The 18,040-nt window shown below is 49.6% G+C and overlaps 2 protein-coding genes across 2 annotated transcripts in view; both read right to left on the reverse strand.

The window, feature by feature from the left end:
* LOC143986908 (uncharacterized) overlaps nt 1-18,040 on the reverse strand; it is a 91,089-nt gene that overhangs the window by 1,904 nt on the left and 71,145 nt on the right. The window lies entirely within an intron of this gene.
* LOC143989855 (uncharacterized) lies at nt 1,092-13,619 on the reverse strand. Its single transcript, XM_077490133.1, has 4 exons — nt 13,415-13,619; nt 5,373-5,501; nt 1,314-1,651; nt 1,092-1,197 (listed from the first exon to the last, which is right to left on the reverse strand). The coding sequence occupies exons 1-4, from the start codon at nt 13,556-13,558 to the stop codon at nt 1,185-1,187; spliced, it is 624 nt and encodes a 207-aa protein (XP_077346259.1). The 5' UTR covers nt 13,559-13,619; the 3' UTR covers nt 1,092-1,184.

An 18,040-nucleotide genomic window follows, 5' to 3' on the forward strand; every position in this document is an offset into this window, starting at 1 on the left:
AGGGGTCAGGAGTATGTAATGTAGAATATAAAGTATACAGTGTAAGGGTCAGGACTCATAATATTGGTATTCAGTAATCAGTGGAAGATGAAATGATTACATGAGACAAGTTGCAGAGGTCCCACACCGCTGCCTCCCATCTCCTGAGACTGCACTCAGTGACTTGGGTCTGAGACTATACAGACATATCCCTCCACCCGGCACAGCCAGCAGACAACAGAGCAAGTAATCCTGGGGGGATTGTTCTGTCAGAGATCTTGTCATACTGGGTATGGGGCAGAAGACCCAAATCACATACCCCAGGTGCCTAGATCTAGTAACATCTATGGGGAAAATGAACATTTTGCTGCCAGCTGATCCCCAGAATCTCCATAAATCCAGTCTAGATACATAAATTGTGTCGGCAGCACAGAGAAGGAAGATTATGGGAGAGAAATCCAGGAATACAGGATGGGGAACACAGCTCAGGAAAGTGACCAGGATATTACAGGCTGATATCACCCAGCCCCCAATCAGTGAGCAGTATGGGTGGAGGAATGTATTTAGTGTTAATGACCCACCTGTGCTGATCTCTGTAGGAGTGTCCTCCTCTATAAACGTCCCCGTTATTCCATCCTCCTCCATAGACTGCTGATCATCCCTCACATACCTCTCTTCTTCTTCTGATTTCACCTCAAATTCTATATCCATTGGATCTCCACTCTAAACCAAGAAAATGAGAGAGAATATCATCTGTAAGATAGAAGATTTATTATTGTGACATCACATAAAAATCCAACTGTGTTTTATAAGCTCCATTCCATTACCTTGTAACAGTGGGGGATGGTGTGATCTTCCTGTGTGGAATCCCAGGAATACAGAGGACGGGGACATCTCTCTGATGGGTTCCTGCTATTTGGTGGCTCCATCATATCCTTGTGTCGTGAAAACTCCTCCATCACTCCATACTCCTCATCCTCCTCTTTATACTCTTCTTTAACATCAATATTATCATCCCCGAGGTTTCCACTCTGAATATATAATATAAATGACATCAATGGTAACAATGCAGATAATGTACAGATCCTAATGATACTATCAGTGATTGTTCCTCATCTACCTGATGATGGTGGGGGATGGTGTGATCTTCCTGTGTGGAATCCCGGGAATACAGAGGACGGGGACATCTCTCTGGTGGGTTCCCATTACTGGATCCATCTGTAGGAAACACACACACTGACTGAATACATTGTTTCTATGTGTTTATCAGATGATGGGGGATCTAGGTGGAGCCTCCGTACTGCTCTCTCCTTTACAATAAAGTCTCCTCTTACCCGGTGATGTGAGGGGCGGCTGATTGTCCATCATGACGTCCTTGTAGAGATCCTTGTGTCCTTCTAAATACTCCCACTCCTCCATGGAGAAATAGACAGTGACATCCTGACACCTTATAGGAACCTGACACACACAATGATACAGTCACCATCCAGACACATCCCTTGTCTGTTACTGGATAATGTCCCAGAATCCTCCTCACCTCTCCTGTCAGCAGCTCCATCATCTTCTTGGTGACTTCTAGAATCTTCTCCATGTTGTGTCTCTCAGGTTTTAGGGAGTCACATGGAGGCACTGTGATGGTCATATGATCACCTGACTTCACAAGAGGAAATCTCTGTATTGGGAACCAATAGGAATATCATGTTAGAATCCCAGAATCCTCCTCACCTCTCCAGTCAGGTCTGTATTTTATTAATAGGGATAAGAGTGATGTCATGTGACCTCCCAGAATCCTCCTCACCTTTCCGGTCAGGTCTGTGCAGGGGCGGACTGACAAGTTGGTCAATTCGGCTGTGATCCAAGGGCCCTGCTACTGAAGGGGGCCCACCAGCGCCACCTGCTGGAGCTCTCAGGACACCCGTGGCCCCTGGTGACCACCTTTCAGGGCCCACCTGGGAACCAGCACTGCCTCGAAGGATAAGGCGGAGGGTGAGCGCCGCCAGATCAAACAAAGCAGGGATCTTCAACTTACACAGGGACCGCTGTCATTTGAGGTCCCACCTCCTGTCAGACATCAAACTGCTCTAATGCTGGGGGACATATGACTATCATGGGATGACAGTGGCCGCCAGGTGTCAAAGCGGGAGAGACCTGTTCTGTGTGATCCAGCGGCTCTCCTCTCTAACGCCCATCCACTGTAGAAGCTGCATTGAGGGGCACAGTAAGGGCCGTAATCATGTGCATAGTGAGGTTCCATTAATGAGCACAGTGAGGCTCCATTTATAGGGCAGTGAGGTTCCATTTATAGGGCACAGTGAGGCCACAATCATGGGCACAGTGAGGCTCCATTCATAGGCACACTGAGGCTTCATTCATGGACACAGCGGGGCCACAATCATTGGCACAGCGAGGCTCTTTTCATGGGCACAGCGAGGCTCTTTTCATGGGCACAGCGAGGCTCTTTTCATGGTCACAATGAGGCTCCATTCATGGGCACAATGAGGCTCCATTCATGGGCACAGTGAATAGCTCCATTTATGGGCACAGTGGGGCTACAATTGTGGGCACACAGTGAGACTATAATCATGGGCACAGTGAGGCCGCAACCATGGGCACAGTGAGGCCGCAACCATGGGCACAGCGAGGCCGCAACCATGGGCACAGCGAGGCCGCAACCATGGGCACAGCGAGGCCGCAACCATGGGCACAGCGAGGTCACAGTCATGGGCACAGCGAGGTCACAGTCATGGGCACAATCATGGGCACAGTGAGGCCACAATCATGGGCACAGCAAGGCCACAATCATGGGCACAGCAAGGCTAAAATCATGGGCACAGCAAGGCTAAAATCATGGGCACAGCGAATGGCTACATTTATAGGCACAGTGGGGCTACAATTGTGGGCACAGTGATACTATAATCATGGGTACAGTGAGGTTCTAATCATGTGCACAGTGAGGCTGCATTCATGGGCACAGTGAGGCTGCATTCATGGGCACAGTGAGGCTGCATTCATGGGCACAGTGAGGCTGCATTCATGGGCACAGTGAGGCTCCATTCATGGGCACAGTAAGGCTCCATTCATGGGCACAGTAAGGCTCCATTCATGGGCACAGTAAGGCTCCATTTATAGGGCACAGTATGGCTCCATTTATAGGGCACAGTAAGGCTCCATTCATGGGCATAGCTAGGCCACAATCATGGGCACAGCGAGGCCACAATCATGGGCACAGCGAGGCCACAATCATGGGCACAGTGAATGGCTCCATTTATGGGCACAGTGGGGCTACAATTGTGGGCACAGTGATACTATAATCATGGGTACAGTGAGGTTCTAATCATGTGCACAGTGAGGCTGCATTCATGTGCACAGTGAGGCTGCATTCATGTGCACAGTGAGGCTGCATTCATGGGCACAGTAAGGCTCCATTCATGGGCACAGTGAGGCTCCATTCATGGGCACAGTGAGGCTCCATTTATAGGGCACAGTGAGGCTCCATTTATAGGGCACAGTGAGGCTCCATTTATAGGGCACAGTGAGGCCGCAACCATGGGCACAGCGAGGCCACAATCATGGGCACAGCGAGGCTACAATCATGGGCACAGCGATTGGCTCCATTTATGGGCACAGTGAGACTATAATCATGGGCACAGTGAGGTTGCAATCATGGGCACAGTGGGCACAGTGAGGCTCCATTTATAGGGCACAGTGAGGCCATAACCATGGGCACAACGAGGCCGCAACCATTGGCACAGCAAGGCCGCAAACCATTGGCACAGCGAGGCCGCAACCATTGGCACAGCGAGGCCGCAACCATTGGCACAGTGGGGCTCCAATCATGGGCACAGTGGGGCAGCAATCATGGGCACAGTGAGGCCGCAATCATGGGCACAGTGAGGCCGCAATCATGGGCACAGTGAGGCTCTATTCATGGGCACAGCGAGGCTGAAATCATGGGCACAGAGCGGCCGCAATCATGGGCACAGAGAGGCCGCAATCATGGGCACAATGAGGCCACAATCATGGGCACAGTGAGGCTACAATCATGGGCACAGTGAGGCTACAATCATGGGCACAGTGAGGCTGCAATCATATGCACAGTGAGGCTGCAATCATATGCACAGTGAGGCTGCAATCATATGCACAGTGAGGCTGCAATCATATGCACAGTGAGGCTGCAATCATGTGCACAGTGAGGCCGCAGTCATGGGCACAGCGAGGCTGCATTCATGGGCACTGGCGAGGCTGCATTCATGGGCACTGGTGAGGCTGCATTCATGGGCACTGGTGAGGCTGCATTCATGGGCACTGGTGAGGCTGCATTCATGGGCACTGGTGAGGCTGCGCAGATGGGCACTGGTGAGGCTGCGCAGATGGGCACTGGTTAGGCTGCATTGAGGGGCTCTTTCAAACATAGACTCTCAAATGGACATAGAGAGGACCCGCATGCAACATCATTACGTGTTGCGCTGCGTGCCTCTGCACACTGGGGGTGCAGCAAACCTTCTAGCTCTACCAACCCGGATAGGGCAAAGGCTGCCGCCTCCCTCCAAGTCCCTCCCTCGCCTTGGTAACAGTGCCCGGAAAAAGAGGAGAGGACACACCTAGCCTAGAGGCAATTCAGTTCGCATTGTGCGCTATACAAGTATTTCATTCATTCATTCACACACCAGCCAGCCACAGCAGGGCCAGGGTGCGAGCCAGGCAGCCACCCATGCCGGTGACCCACCCACAGCAGGGCCAGAGTGCCAGTTAACCACCCACAGTGACCCACCCACAGCAGGGCCAAGGTGCCAGCCAGCCAGCCACCCACAGTGACCCACCCACAGCAGGGACAGCCAGCAACCCACAGTGACCCATCTACACCAGGCAGCCACAGAGGACGTGGGAACAAGCACATCTACAGCACCCATAGTTAAAGTAAGATGAGCACTACCCAGTGTCAATTTTATTTCTACTTTGTAAAAGTCATGGAACAAGGAGGGAGTCCCGTGAGGACCAGAGTCAATCTAATGGGACCTGGTGGAGACTCTAACAGACTCTATAATGGAAACTGAAAGGGCTTCTCTTAGAGAGACCCCCCTCCATGTCCCATTAGACTCCTTTGAAGTCTATAATGGGTCCTGGGGGGAGGGTCTCACTCTCTAACAGAGAATCTCTAATGGACCCTGTTAGAGAGAGACCCTCCTTCAGGTCCCATTAAAAAAAAGGGCAGAAGTTGTACTTTGTGCAAAATGTAGGGGTGGGATTAGGTGATAGGTCATAGGTGGGGCCTGACAGGGGGCCCTTGCTTTATTTGGTCCGAGGGCCCTGAGGGTTGTCAGTCTGCCCCTGGGTCTATGTTTTATTAATAGAGATAAGAGTGATGTCATGTGACCTCCCAGAATCCTCCTCACCTCTCCGGTCAGCAGGTAGATGATCTCCAGGGTGAGGTTTAGTATCTTCTCAGTCATGTTACTCCAGTCCTCCTCCATCCTCATTGGTGCCATCATTTGATCTATACAGGTCTCCTTGTAGACGGATAACTTTGAGAAATGAAAGTAAGAATTATTTGGATGGTATTGGTCACGCAATAATAGGATGTGAGGGGTAATATGAGGGTTGCTGTACATTTAAGGACTACTCCCCCATGGGAACACATTTATTACCGTATTTATCGGCATATAACACGCGCCGGCGTATAACACGCACCCCAAGTTTAGCAGGGAAGTTTAAGGAAAAAAACTTGCATTTTAAATGCCCAAAGCTTTATAGGTGGAATATTCATTCCGCTAAGCTCATTGGCAAAAAAGAGGAGGACGCAGCATCTAGATGAGTTTACCACTCCAAACTCAAACACCGACGCCCAAAATAAGCTAAACACCAACCCACCACTTAAAAATTTAATTGTTAACCCTCCGCCAAGAATTAAAAGCTCTTCTCTTAAATTCTTATGAAAAAGCACATTGCAAGCCCAAAGCCACATCCTACTCTACCTCTAACAAGGCAGGGAAGGCCATGGCTCAACGTATTCGTGGCCAATGTATCAAGATCTTAATCCCCCATATTTTCCACCCCCTTACAAATGAAAAATGTATATTAGGACTCCCTATACAACCTCAAAAATGACAAAGACACCCCCCCAACCATCTCAAGACCTAATCCAACAATTCCTATCCAAAATACATCTCCCTACCCTTAGTGAAGACCACCTATAAATCATTGAATTCTCCCTTGTCAAAGCAAGAAATTACCCAAGCAATCCATTCCTTTTCCTTTGGTAAATTTCCTGGACCCGATGGCCTCCCAGGAGAATACTACAAACAGTTTGGTTATATACTTAGCCCCCACCTTCAAAACCTCTACAATGATGCTGCCTCCTCCTCCATGTTTCCCCCTGAAATTATGTCATCAGTAATTATTGCCCTGCCTAAACCAGGTAAAAGTCCAGACACCCCCCAAAATTTTAGACCCATCTCCCTACTCAACGTAGATTTAAAATTATACACAAAAATGTTTGCCTTTAGAATATCCAATTTCTCTCCCTTCTCATTAATGCAAATCAAACGGGATTCATCAAAGGCAGGCAATCATCGGATGCTATGAGAAGACTAATAGACCTCATTCATACAGCAAGTACCGAGCGAATGTCTTCTCTGCTGCTATCGCTGGACACAGAGAAGGTTTTCGTCAGGGTTTACCGGGGATACATGAGAGAGGTTCTTATCAAATTCGGATTCAAGGACTCCATATTATCAACCATAATGGCATTATACTCTGCCCCTTCTGCCCGAGTTCACGTAGGAGAAATGCTCTCCACCCCCTTTCAAATATCTAATGGCACACGCCAAAGATGCCCCCTATCACCCCTTATCCTTAATATATTTATTGAACCACTGGCAGAAAGCATTCAAAATTCCAAGCTAATCTCAGGTCTTCTAGTGGGGATTACAATCATAAGATAAGCCTATTCGCCAATGATATCATATTGATGCTCACCAATCCACATTCGCCTCTACCAGCGGTTTACTCTGTACTACTTGAACTTGGTAAATGGTTCTATTACAAAGCTAATGCCACTAATGCCGCGTACACACGATCAGACTATCCGGCAGACTTAGTCTGGCGGACAAACCGCCGGAAAGTCCGCCGGGCTTTCGAACGAGCGGACCTGCCCACACACAACCGGACTATGGCGGGAGTCCACCGTAGTTTTGAAATGAACGGACTTGCTCACACGGAGGAAAGTCCGTTCATTTTGAACGTGGCTCCAGGTAGCCGGGACTAGCGAAGGAAGTCAATGTCGCCACCGAAAAAACAGTGTGGGGTCCCCCCCAGGTCCATATCAGACCCTTATCCGAGCACGCAACCCGGCCGGTCAGGAAAGGGGGTGGGGACAAGTGAGGGGGGGGTGATTTGGGGAAGGAGGGCCCTGCGGCCCCCCAAAGCACCTTGTTTCCATGTTGATGAGGACAAGGGCCTTTTCCCGACAACCCTGGCCGTTGGTTGTCGGGGTCTGCGGGTGGTGGGGCTTATCGGAATCCGGGAGCCCCCTTTAATAAGGGGGCCCCCAGATCCCGGCCCCCTACCCTATGTGAATGAGTATTCAGGTACCATGTACCCCTACCTATGCACCTGTGAAAAAAAAAGTGTAAAAAAATTAAAAAAAAACAACAGGTTTTTAAAATGATTTATTGCACAGCTCCAGTGGTCTTCTTCCGTTTTGGGGGGGTCTTCTCACCGAACTCCTCTGCTATCTTCTGCTCTTTTACTAGCTCTTTCACTAGCGGAGGAGCCCGGCTTTCATCTTCCTTGCGGCCGCCGTCCGGGGGTCTTCTTCCGACTTCAGGGGTCTTGTCCCCCTCTTCGGGGGTCTTGCCGGGCCTCCGCTCCTTCTTCCAGCTCTTTTACTACCGGTGGCCCGGTCTTCTGTCACCGCCATCGCCTTCTGTTCTTCTTCCTTGAGATGTTGACGCAATGCTCTTTCCGGAAGAACCGAAGAGGGGGACAAGACCCCCGAAGTCAGAAGAAGACCCCCGGATGGCGGCGGCAATGAAGAAGAAAGTCGGGCTCCTCTGCTAGTGAGAGAGCTAGTAAAAGAGCAGAAGATAGCGGAGGAGTCCGGCGAGAAGACTCCCCAAGATGGAAGAAGACCACCGGAGCTGTGCAATAAATCATTTTAAAAACACGTGTTGTGGTTTTTTTTACACCTTTTTTCAGAAGTGAATGGGTAGGGGTACATGGTACCCCAATACTCATTCACATAGGGTGGGGGGCCAGGATCTGGGGGCCCCCTTATTAAAGGAGGCTCCCGGATTCCGATAAGCCCCCGTGCCCGCAGACCCCGACAACCAACGGCCAGGGTTGTCGGAAAGAGGCCCTTGCCCTCATCAACATGGGGACAAGGTGCTTTGGGGTGGGGGGGCCGCAGGACCCCCCTTCCCCAAAGCACCCCCCCATATTGAGAGCACACGGCCTGGTATGGCTCAGGAGGGGAGGGGGGAGCTCGCTCATCCCCACCCCCTTTCCTGACCGGCCGGGTTGCGTGCTCGGATAAGGGTCTGATATGGACCTTGGGGGGGGACCCCCACGCCGTTTTTTCAGCGTAGGGCTTTCCCTTTATGTCCATACCAGGTGACGGAGCTAGCGAGGTGTCAATCTCGCCCATGGAGGCGGCGACATTGACTTCCTTTGCTAGTCTCGTCTACCTGGAGCCACATTCAAAATGAACGGACTTTTCTCCGTGTGAGCAAGCCCGTTCATTTCAAAAGTATGGCGGACTAGTGCACAGACGGCCGGATTGCCCGCCGGACAATTTTTGAGTCAAAACTACTTTCTAAGTCCGCCGGACTTTTGGGAAAAAAAGTCAGCCGGAGCCCACACACGGGTGGATTGTCCAGCGGACCAGAGTCTGATTGTGTGTACGCGGCATCAGTCACACATCCCAGACCTAGGGGTAGATGGCACAACTCGTAATCTCTTATCCTCAAAATTCCCATTTCAATGGGTAAAAACAGGCATAGAATATCTTGGAATCACATTAACAAGACACTTAAAGAACCTTTTCAAAGAAAACTACACCAGATATAGACAAAAATTTAACCTGTCTCTTCACCAACTAGGAAATCACAAATTCTCATTGGTCGGCAGACTGGCGGCATTTAAGATGACCGTTCTCCCTCAACTTCTGTACCTCTTTCGAACCTTACCCTTCCCAATACCTAACAGCTTCACCAACTCCCTCCAAACATCCCTACAAAAATTAATATGGGCAGGGAAAATAAAACAAGGAGTGGCTAAAAGTAGACTAATCAAACACAGATCAGTAGGGGGTTCAGGCCTAGTAGACATAGCGGACTATCATACAGCTAGCATATTAGCCTAACTAAAAGAATGGTTCCTTCCCACACCCTCTACTAAATGGGTGGGCCATAGAAAAATATACAATCCCAGGTAAAGATCTAAAAAATTGGATATGTAGCATACATCCAAAAACAAATCCCCCCAAATTCCTCCCATTAACCATGACGGCCACAGTCAGGGCGTGGTGTAAACTCACATCCACCACCTGGAGGAGCACTCCAACAACTACCCCTATCTGTGAGTGAGTGAGTGAAATATTTGTATAGCGCACAGCGCAAACTTAATCGCCTCAAGGCACTGTGAAGAGCTTAGTTGTTCAACTTCTAGAAGAGGAAGGTCTTGAGTTTTTTCCTAAAGGCCTGGTGGTTTTCTTCCAGGAGGATGTTGGTTGGTAGTGCGTTCCAATAGAGGGATTGGTAGAGAGGGGTGGAGAACACTGAATGGAGGCCAATAGAGGTATTGGTAGAGAGGGGTGGAGGACACTGAATGGCAGCCAGTGGAGGGATTGGGAGAGAGGGGTGGAGGACACTGAATGGAGACCAGTGGAGGGATTGGCAGAGAGGGGTGGAGGACACTGAATGGAGACCAGTGGAGGGATTGGGAGAGAGGGGTGGAGGACACTGAATGGAGACCGGTGGAGGGACTTGGTAGAGAGGGGTGGAGGACACTGAATGGAGGCCAGTCAAGGGATTGGGAGAGAGGGCTGGAGAACACTGAATGGCAGCCAGTGGAGGGATTGGGAGAGAGGGGTGTAGGACACTGAATGGAGGCCAGTGGAGGGATTGGTAGAGAGGGGTGGAGGACACTGAATGGAGGCCAGTCAAGGGATTGGGAGAAAGGGGTGGAGAACACTGAATGGAAACCATTGGAGGGATTGGTAGAGAGGGGTGGAGGACACTGAATGGAGGCCAGTGGAGGGATTGGGAGAGGGGTGGAGAACACTGAATGGAGGCCAGGGGGGGATTGGGAGAGAGGGGTGGAGGACACTGAATGGGAGCCAGTAGAGGGATTGGTAGAGAGGGGTGAAGGACACTGAATGGAGGCGAGTGGGGGGATTAGGAGAGAGGGCTGGAGGACACCGAATAACAGCCTATGGGGGATTGGCAGAGAGGGGTGGAGGACACTGAATGGAGGCCAGTGGAGGGATTGGTAGAGAGGGGTGGAGGACACTGAATGGAGGCCAGTGGAGATACTGGTAGAGAGGGGTGGTGGATACTGAATGGAGGTCACTGGAGAGATTAGGAGAGAGGGGTGAAGGACACTGAATGGAGGCCAGTGGGGGGATTAGGAGAGAGTGGAGGACACTGAATGGAGGCCAGTGGAGAGTTTAACAGAGAGGGGGGGGAGGACACTGAATGGCAGCCAGTGGGGGGATTAGGAGTGTGGGGTGGAGGAAACTGAATGGAGGTCAGTGGAGGGATTGGTAGAGAGGGGTGGAGGATACTGAATGGAGGTCAGTAGAGGGATTGGCAGAGAGGGGTGGAGGATACTGAATAGAGGTCAGTAGAGGGATTGGCAGGGAGGGGTGGAGGACACTGAATGGAGGCCAGTGGAGGGATTGGCAGAGGGGTGGAGGACACTGAATGGCAGCCAGTGGAGGGATTGGGAGTGAGGGGTGGAGGACACTGAATGGAACCCAGTGGAGGGATTGGCAGAGAGGGGTGGAGGACACTGAATGGAGGCCAGTGGAGGGATTGGCAGAGAGGGGTGGAGGACAATGAATGGAAACCAGTGGAGGGATTGGCAGAGAGGGGTGGAGGACACTGAATGGAGGCCAGTGGAAGGATTGGTAGAGAGGGGTGGAGGACACTGAATGGAGGCCAGTGGAAGGATTGGTAGAGAGGCGTGGAAGACACTGAATGGCAGCCAGTGGATGGATTGGCAGAGAGGGGTGGAGGACACTTAATGGAGGCCAGTGGAGGGATTGGTAGAGAGGGGTGGAGGACACTGAATGGAGGCCAGTGGAGGGATTGGTAGAGAGGGGTGGAGGACACTGAATGGCAGCTAGTGGGGGGATTGGCAGAGAGGGGTGGAGGACACTGAATGGCAGCCAGTGGGGGGATTGGCAGAGAGGGGTGGAGGATATCAAGATTTTGAAGGTGTTTACTCTGTCTATATATACCTTAATGCCCATCCCCTTTTATAGGGCACATGATGTATAGCAGGGGTGCCCAACCTTTTGAAGAGCAAGGGCCACTTAAACGACTTGGTAACCTTTCACGGGCCTCAATGAGCAGAGCAGTCAGATGGCAGGTCCATGCAGAGTGGACACGGACACAGCCCACTCTACTCTATGGGTCCTCCGATCTGATCCGCCTTAACGGAAGGGGATTGATCCCCTTCTGTTTTTTTTTTGTTTTTTGTTTTTTTTAGCAAATCAGATTGCAGGTAGGCAGGTGTAAAAGGTCACAAATCTGTTTACATCTGCCGTTACATAGAGGTAAATGGAGGGATCAATTGAGTTGGACCAATTGTGTGAAAGGGGCCTTTCATACTAATGCAATGCAGTGCACCTGTGTCTTTCCTGTGGGTTAGCTACACTTTGCTATATACTTCTATTATATATTGCAGGTTTGATGCACTTTCTGAAAGCTCACCAAAAGTGCCGGTAATAACAGAAGTCTGTGCCTCAGTGCCGGTAATAACAGAAGTCTGTGCCTCAGTGCAGGTAATAACAGAAGTCTGTGCCTCAGTGCAGGTAACCTGAAGGTGCACTGCACCTGCGGATCAGTTTGAAAGCAGCCCAGTAACCACAGCACAGATATGCCCATACATATAGTGCAATTTTAGTAATAAACTGGCCTTTAATAAGTCTTCCATTCAGGTATCGCCCGCTGTTGCTGTCCCCGGCAGATTGCATTTGGCATCACTCCGCCTGTGGCAAGTGACGGCGCCATACAGGAAGCATCAGCTTATACAGCTCTGCTCCACAGCTGCTTGCTTTGCCGGCTTCATTAACAACACAGATGCTCTGGGATGGCGGGTCTACAACCCATGATCTGGGCTTGCCATCTGCCATCCCATAGAAGTAGGTCGCGGGCCACATCAGAGGGCTCCCCGGGCCACTGGTTGGGCACCCCTGGTGTATAGGGACGTACAATGTAAAATGTGGTTGCGTTTCCCCACCCAGGGAAAATACAACTGGGTGCAATGCTCTGCAAGCTCTGTAGAAATAAATTAAAATAAATGTCCCGTCAAATGAAGCCACCGCGCCCGTCAAATGAAGCCACCGCGCCCGTCAAATGAAGCCACCGAGCCCGTCAAATGAAGCCACTGCGATCCTCAAATGAAGCCACCGCACCCGTCAAATGAAGCCACCGTGACCCTCAAATAAAGCCACCGCGCCCGTCAAATGAAGCCACCGCGCCCGTCAAATGAAGCCACCGCGCCCGTCAAATGAAGCCACCGTGACCCTCTAATGAAGCCACTGCGACCCTCAAATTAAGCCACCGCAACCCTCAAATGAAGCCACCGTGATCCTCAAATGAAGCCACCGTGACTCTCAAATGAAGCCACCGCGACTCTCAAATGAAGCCACCACGCCCGTCAAATTAAGCCACCACGCCCCTCAAAGGAAGCCATTGTGCTGAATGGCACAGGTAAACTGCGGCTGCCGCCGCTGCTGTCTGTCCTTTCTTCTCTCCCTTTCTCTTCACTGCTGGACCCGGCGCTTAGACACTGGGGGCTATTGTCCCCGCATTCGGGGCTCCAGACTCAATAGCCCCCCCTTAATGACGTCTATGTGTTCTGCACTGACTATATATAGGGGTTAATCTAGGTTCCCACATTATATCTGTGTGTATCACCATCTGCTGGAGATAAAAGACGTCACAGTGACTATGGAGTGGGGATGAGCTCCGGTGCGTTCGCACAGCCCACGTGCAGAGCGCTAATCACAGGCAGCGAGACATTTCCTGATCTCTGCAGCTGCATATCAGCACAATGTCTAACTGCCTGTGATTAGCGCAGCGCTGACTTCCTGGCAGGCTCTGCACTTGGGCTGTGCGAACACTCCAGAGCTCATCCTTGCTATGGAGGAAGAGGACGGACATGACAGGGGGTTACTGGGTGTAAATAGAAAATAAGATCTTATTACCTCCTCTGCTGCCTCTTCCAGCAACGTCTTCTCTCTACTTCCTCCTGACTCACCTCTCACCCGGAACTTCCTGTGCGTACCTGACATCACTTCCTGTCTGTATTCCATAGAGACTTTCTGTCTGGCTAGAAGTAAGATCACCATCTTGTGGCGTTCAGAGGAACTGCAGCACCGGGAAACCTCATCTCAGGGCTAAGTTAAAAACAAAAAGGTATAAAACAGAAGAGTAAGGGGGGGGGGGGGGAAGCGGAATGTTGGGACTTTGTGTGAAGCACACAACCAGAACCAACTGAATCAAATAGTATATATTATTTAATGGTGCACATGGATGCATGTGGGACAATAAATTACATATAATAAATAACAAAATAAATACATATACACACACACACATAAGTGTTCCTACATAGTACATGATATATATTAAAAATGTATTAAATGTAACCCAAACTTGCATATAGACATGACTGATCGCACACATGATGTAAAATTGATTCAAAATTCTTCAAGGTAGTCTCATAGTAGACACATAGTAGCTGTGACAATGCATTGATAGAAAGTTCTACGCATGTTGTAACTAAAACAACAATAATCCTATTATTTTATTTACTATACTATTTGGCATTTATATTTCATTACAGACATACCTATATCACATTTGCTCCTGATGAGTGGAAGTTATCCAGCTATTATGTGTCTACTATGAGACTACAATAAACAGGAATTTTGAATTGATTCTTTTATAATATCATGTGTGCAATCAATGATGTCTATATGCAAGTTTGGGCTACATTTATTACATTTTTAATATATACCATGTACTATGTAGGAACACTTACAGTATCTCACAAAAGTGAGTACACCCCTCACATTTTTGTATCACATTTTTTCTGTGACAACACTCAAGAAATGACACTTGTCTACAATGTAAAGTAGTGAGTGTACAGCTTGTATACCAGTGTATATTTCCTGTCGCCTCAAAATAGCTCAACATTAGGGATGAGCTCGGTGTTCTACTCGAAACACCACCTGTTTGCCCGTTCAGCGAAGCCAGAACTCTGTGGGCCGTTCGCACCATATTCGTGTGGCGCTCACGGCCGACAATGCACTGCGCCATCGCAGTGCATTGCTGGCTCATGATTGGCCAAGCATGCACTGTGACCCCGCATGCTTGACCAATCACAGCGCCAGCAGCAAGGAGAGCCATAATTATAACTCAGGGGGTTTAGTACACGGCCCACACTATATAAGGCCGCCAGCGCGGCGGCCTTGTGTAGTGTGTTGCGGCGGTTAGGGAAAGAGCAGGATAGGCAGGGACAGTGTGTTGTTTTCTTGTGAAGCTAGCGCTGTTAAAGTGGGTGTTGTGTGCCTCCAGCACAGCATAAACCTGAAGATACCCTTTATTGCTGGTGTTCTGTAATACAGACATCTGCAGCAGTTAAATGGGTGTTGTGTACCTCCAGCACAGTATACACCTGAAGATACCCTTTATTACTGGTGTTCTGTAATACAGACATCTGCGGCAGTTAAAGTGGTTTTTGTGTGCCTCCAGCACAATATGCACCTGAAGATACCCTTTATTACTGGTGTTCTGTAATACAGGCATCTGCAGCAGTTAAAGTGGGTGTTTGTAATACAGGCATCTGCAGCAGTTAAAGTGGGTGTTGTGTGCCTCCAGCACAATATACACCTGAAGATACCCTTTATTACTGGTGTTCTGTAATACAGGCATCTGCAGCAGTTAGAGTGGGTGTTGTGTGCCTCCAGAACAATATACACCTGAAGATACCCCTTATTGCTGGTGTTCTGTAATACAGGCATCTGCAGCAGTTAAAGTGGGTGTTGTGTGCCTCCTGCACAGTATACACCTGAAGCTACCCCTTATTGCTGGAGTTCTGTTTCTGTAACACAGGCAGGCAGCTGCAGTTATTACAGTCAGTGTACTGTGTCATCTGCTCAGTGTCCACCTAAAGCTACCCAATTGCTGGTTTTCCCACCTCCCTGCAGGCCATTACCATGTCTGGAAGGCCAACAAGGAGAGGTAGACAGTCACAGGCCAATAAAAGAGGGTAAGCAGGCTCTGTGTCTAGAGACACAATCGGGAAAGGACCCACAAACCTTGGACCCAGTTTCTTAGACGGGCAGGCCAGCTTTAGGTTCAAGGTGGACAACCAAACCTGATCCCCGACCTTGAGATCAAGTTCCCCCCTTCTCTTCCTATCAAACACCTCCTTATTGTAGTTCTGTGTTTTGGTCAAAGTCTCTTGCAGAAGCTTATTGTTTGCTTTGAAGAAGTTGAGGTCTTCTTGTACAGCCGCCACCGGACATTCGGGGAGATTGTTAGATAAGAACAGCGGGTGAAAGCCGAAATTTGCAAAAAAACGGGGATTGCTTGGTGGCAGAATGAACAGAGTTGTTGTATGCAAATTCAGCCAAGGGTAGAAGTGAAGCCCAGTCATTTTGAGAGAATGAAGAAAAGCAACGCAGATATTGCTCCAGCGTCTGATTCGTCCTCTCAGTCTGGCCATTGGTCTGGGGATTATAGGCCGAGGAGAAGCAGAGTTCAATCTTCAGGGCCCCGCAGAGCGCTCTCCAGAACCTAGAGGTGAACTGCACCCCCCTATCTGACGTGATATTAGCGGGGATGCCGTGGAGCCTCACAATCTCCCTGATGAAAGTCTTGGCAGTCTCTGCGGCCTTCATAGGCAAAAAGTGAGCCATTTTGGAGAGCCTATCCACCACCACAAAGATTGTGGAATAATCCTCTGAAGGTGGCAACTTGATGATAAAGTCCATGGAGATCATCCTCCATGGTCTATCCGGGACGGGTAGCGGCTTCAGCAGACCCCAAGCTCTCAACTTACTGCCCTTGTTCCGAATGTAAGTGGTACATGCCTCCACATATTCCCTGCAATCTTTCTTCATCTGTGGCCACCAGAACGTACGTTGAAGCAGCTCCATGGTCTTATGTACCCCGAAATGGCCAGCCAACAAATGGTCATGACAGGAACTCAGAACCAAGACTCGCACATCCTGAGGAATGTAGATCTTATCCTTGTACCAAAGGAGATCATCTCTGGATAGTAGAGGGGTGTCAGGCGGAAGGACAGTACCTGTGGAAGCCTGCTTGATTTGGGACAGTAAGTCCCCCTGGAGCAAAAGGAAGTTCCCTGAAGAGAGGATGGTGTCCGGAGACTAAGGACTTTCTGGTTCGCTATACATGCGGGACAGGGCGTTGGGTTTGGTGTTCTTAGATCCTGGACGGTAGGTGATGTGGAACGAAAATCTAAAGAAGAGTGCCCACCTGGCCTGTCGTGGTTTCAGTCTCTTAGCAGTCTTTAGATATTCTAAATTTTTATGGTCGGTATAAACAAGGATTGGGTGGGTGGCGCCCTCAAGAAGATAGCGCCATTCTTCGAGTGCCGCCTTAATTGCCAGTAGCTCACGATCACCTACGTTGTAATTTCTTTCTGCCTCAGATAGCTTGCGAGAGAAGAAAGCGACCGGGTGCAGAAGAGACTTAGGCCCCTGTCTCTGGGAAAGCACTGCCCCGACCGCTATTTCTGAGGCATCCACCTCTAGGATATATGGCAGAGTTGAGTCGGGGTGCTTTAGGACTGAGGCTGATACAAACAAGTCTTTCAGGGTTTTAAAGGCCTCCTGCACCTCGGAAGTCCATTGGAACTTTTGACCCTGTTTGGTCAGTCCGGTGATGGGGGAAATGATGGAGGAAAACCCCTTAATGAACTTCCTGTAGAAATTGGCGAACCCCACAAATCGTTGGACCCCCTTTTTGTCAGAAGGAGCAGGCCAGTCCTGTATAGCAGAAATTTTCTGGGGATCCATCTCAATCCCTTCCACTGAGATGATCAGACAGAGGAACTGGATGCTTCGTTGCTCGAAGACGCACTTTTCAGGCTTGGCATATAGACCGTGAAGACGGAGTCGAGCTAAGACGTTCTTTACATGTTCCCGGTGTTCAGCTAAAGTGGAGAAAAAAATCAGAATATCATCCAGATAGATTATTACAAACAGATCAAGGTAGTCTCTGAAGATGTCGTTTACAAAGTGTTGGAATGTGGCAGGGGCGTTGCACAAACCAAAAGGCATAACTAAATATTCAAAGTGCCCGAAACGAGTACGGAAGGCAGTCTTCCATTCATCACCCCTCCGAATACAGACGAGGTTGTAGGCACCCCGAAGATCCAACTTGGAAAATTCTTCAGCTGATCCCAGTCTCTGAAACAGTTCGGGCACTAATGGCAGGGGGTAACGGTTCTTAATAGTGACTTTATTAAGTGCCCGATAATCCACACATGGGCGTAGGGAATGGTCCTTCTTTTCAACGAAGAAGATCACTGCACCCGCCAGGGAGGTGGAAGGTCGGATGAATCCCTTCTCCAGGTTGTCGTCCAAATAGGATCTCGGGGTCCCCAATTCCGTTTCAGATAATGGAAAAATTCTTCCGAAAGGAATCTCTGCCCCAGGAAGCAATTCTATCGGACAGTCATATGGCCTATGTGGAGGTAAGGTTTCAGCGCCCTTCTTACTAAATACATCCAAGAAGTTATGATAGTCCTCGGGTACAGCTTGTCGGACCTCAGCGTCCGTTTCCAAGTAGAGTAG

This window comes from Lithobates pipiens, unplaced genomic scaffold (assembly GCF_037356315.1).
Source record: "Lithobates pipiens isolate NorthernLeopardFrog02 unplaced genomic scaffold, aLitPip1_a1.2 Scaffold_18, whole genome shotgun sequence".
NCBI lineage: Eukaryota > Metazoa > Chordata > Amphibia > Anura > Ranidae > Lithobates > Lithobates pipiens.

Excerpts from the sequence above, each read along its gene's own strand:
- LOC143989855 (XM_077490133.1), bottom strand. The coding sequence starts at position 13,558 with ATGGTGATCTTACTTCTAGCCAGACAGAAAGTCTCTATGGAATACAGA. Across the intron at positions 5,502-13,414 it reads TGGAAGAGGCAGCAGAGGAG|TTATCCGTCTACAAGGAGAC; the intron begins GTAATAAGATCT and ends CATTTCTCAAAG. Across the intron at positions 1,652-5,372 it reads TCTACCTGCTGACCGGAGAG|AGATTTCCTCTTGTGAAGTC; the intron begins GTGAGGAGGATT and ends TTCCCAATACAG.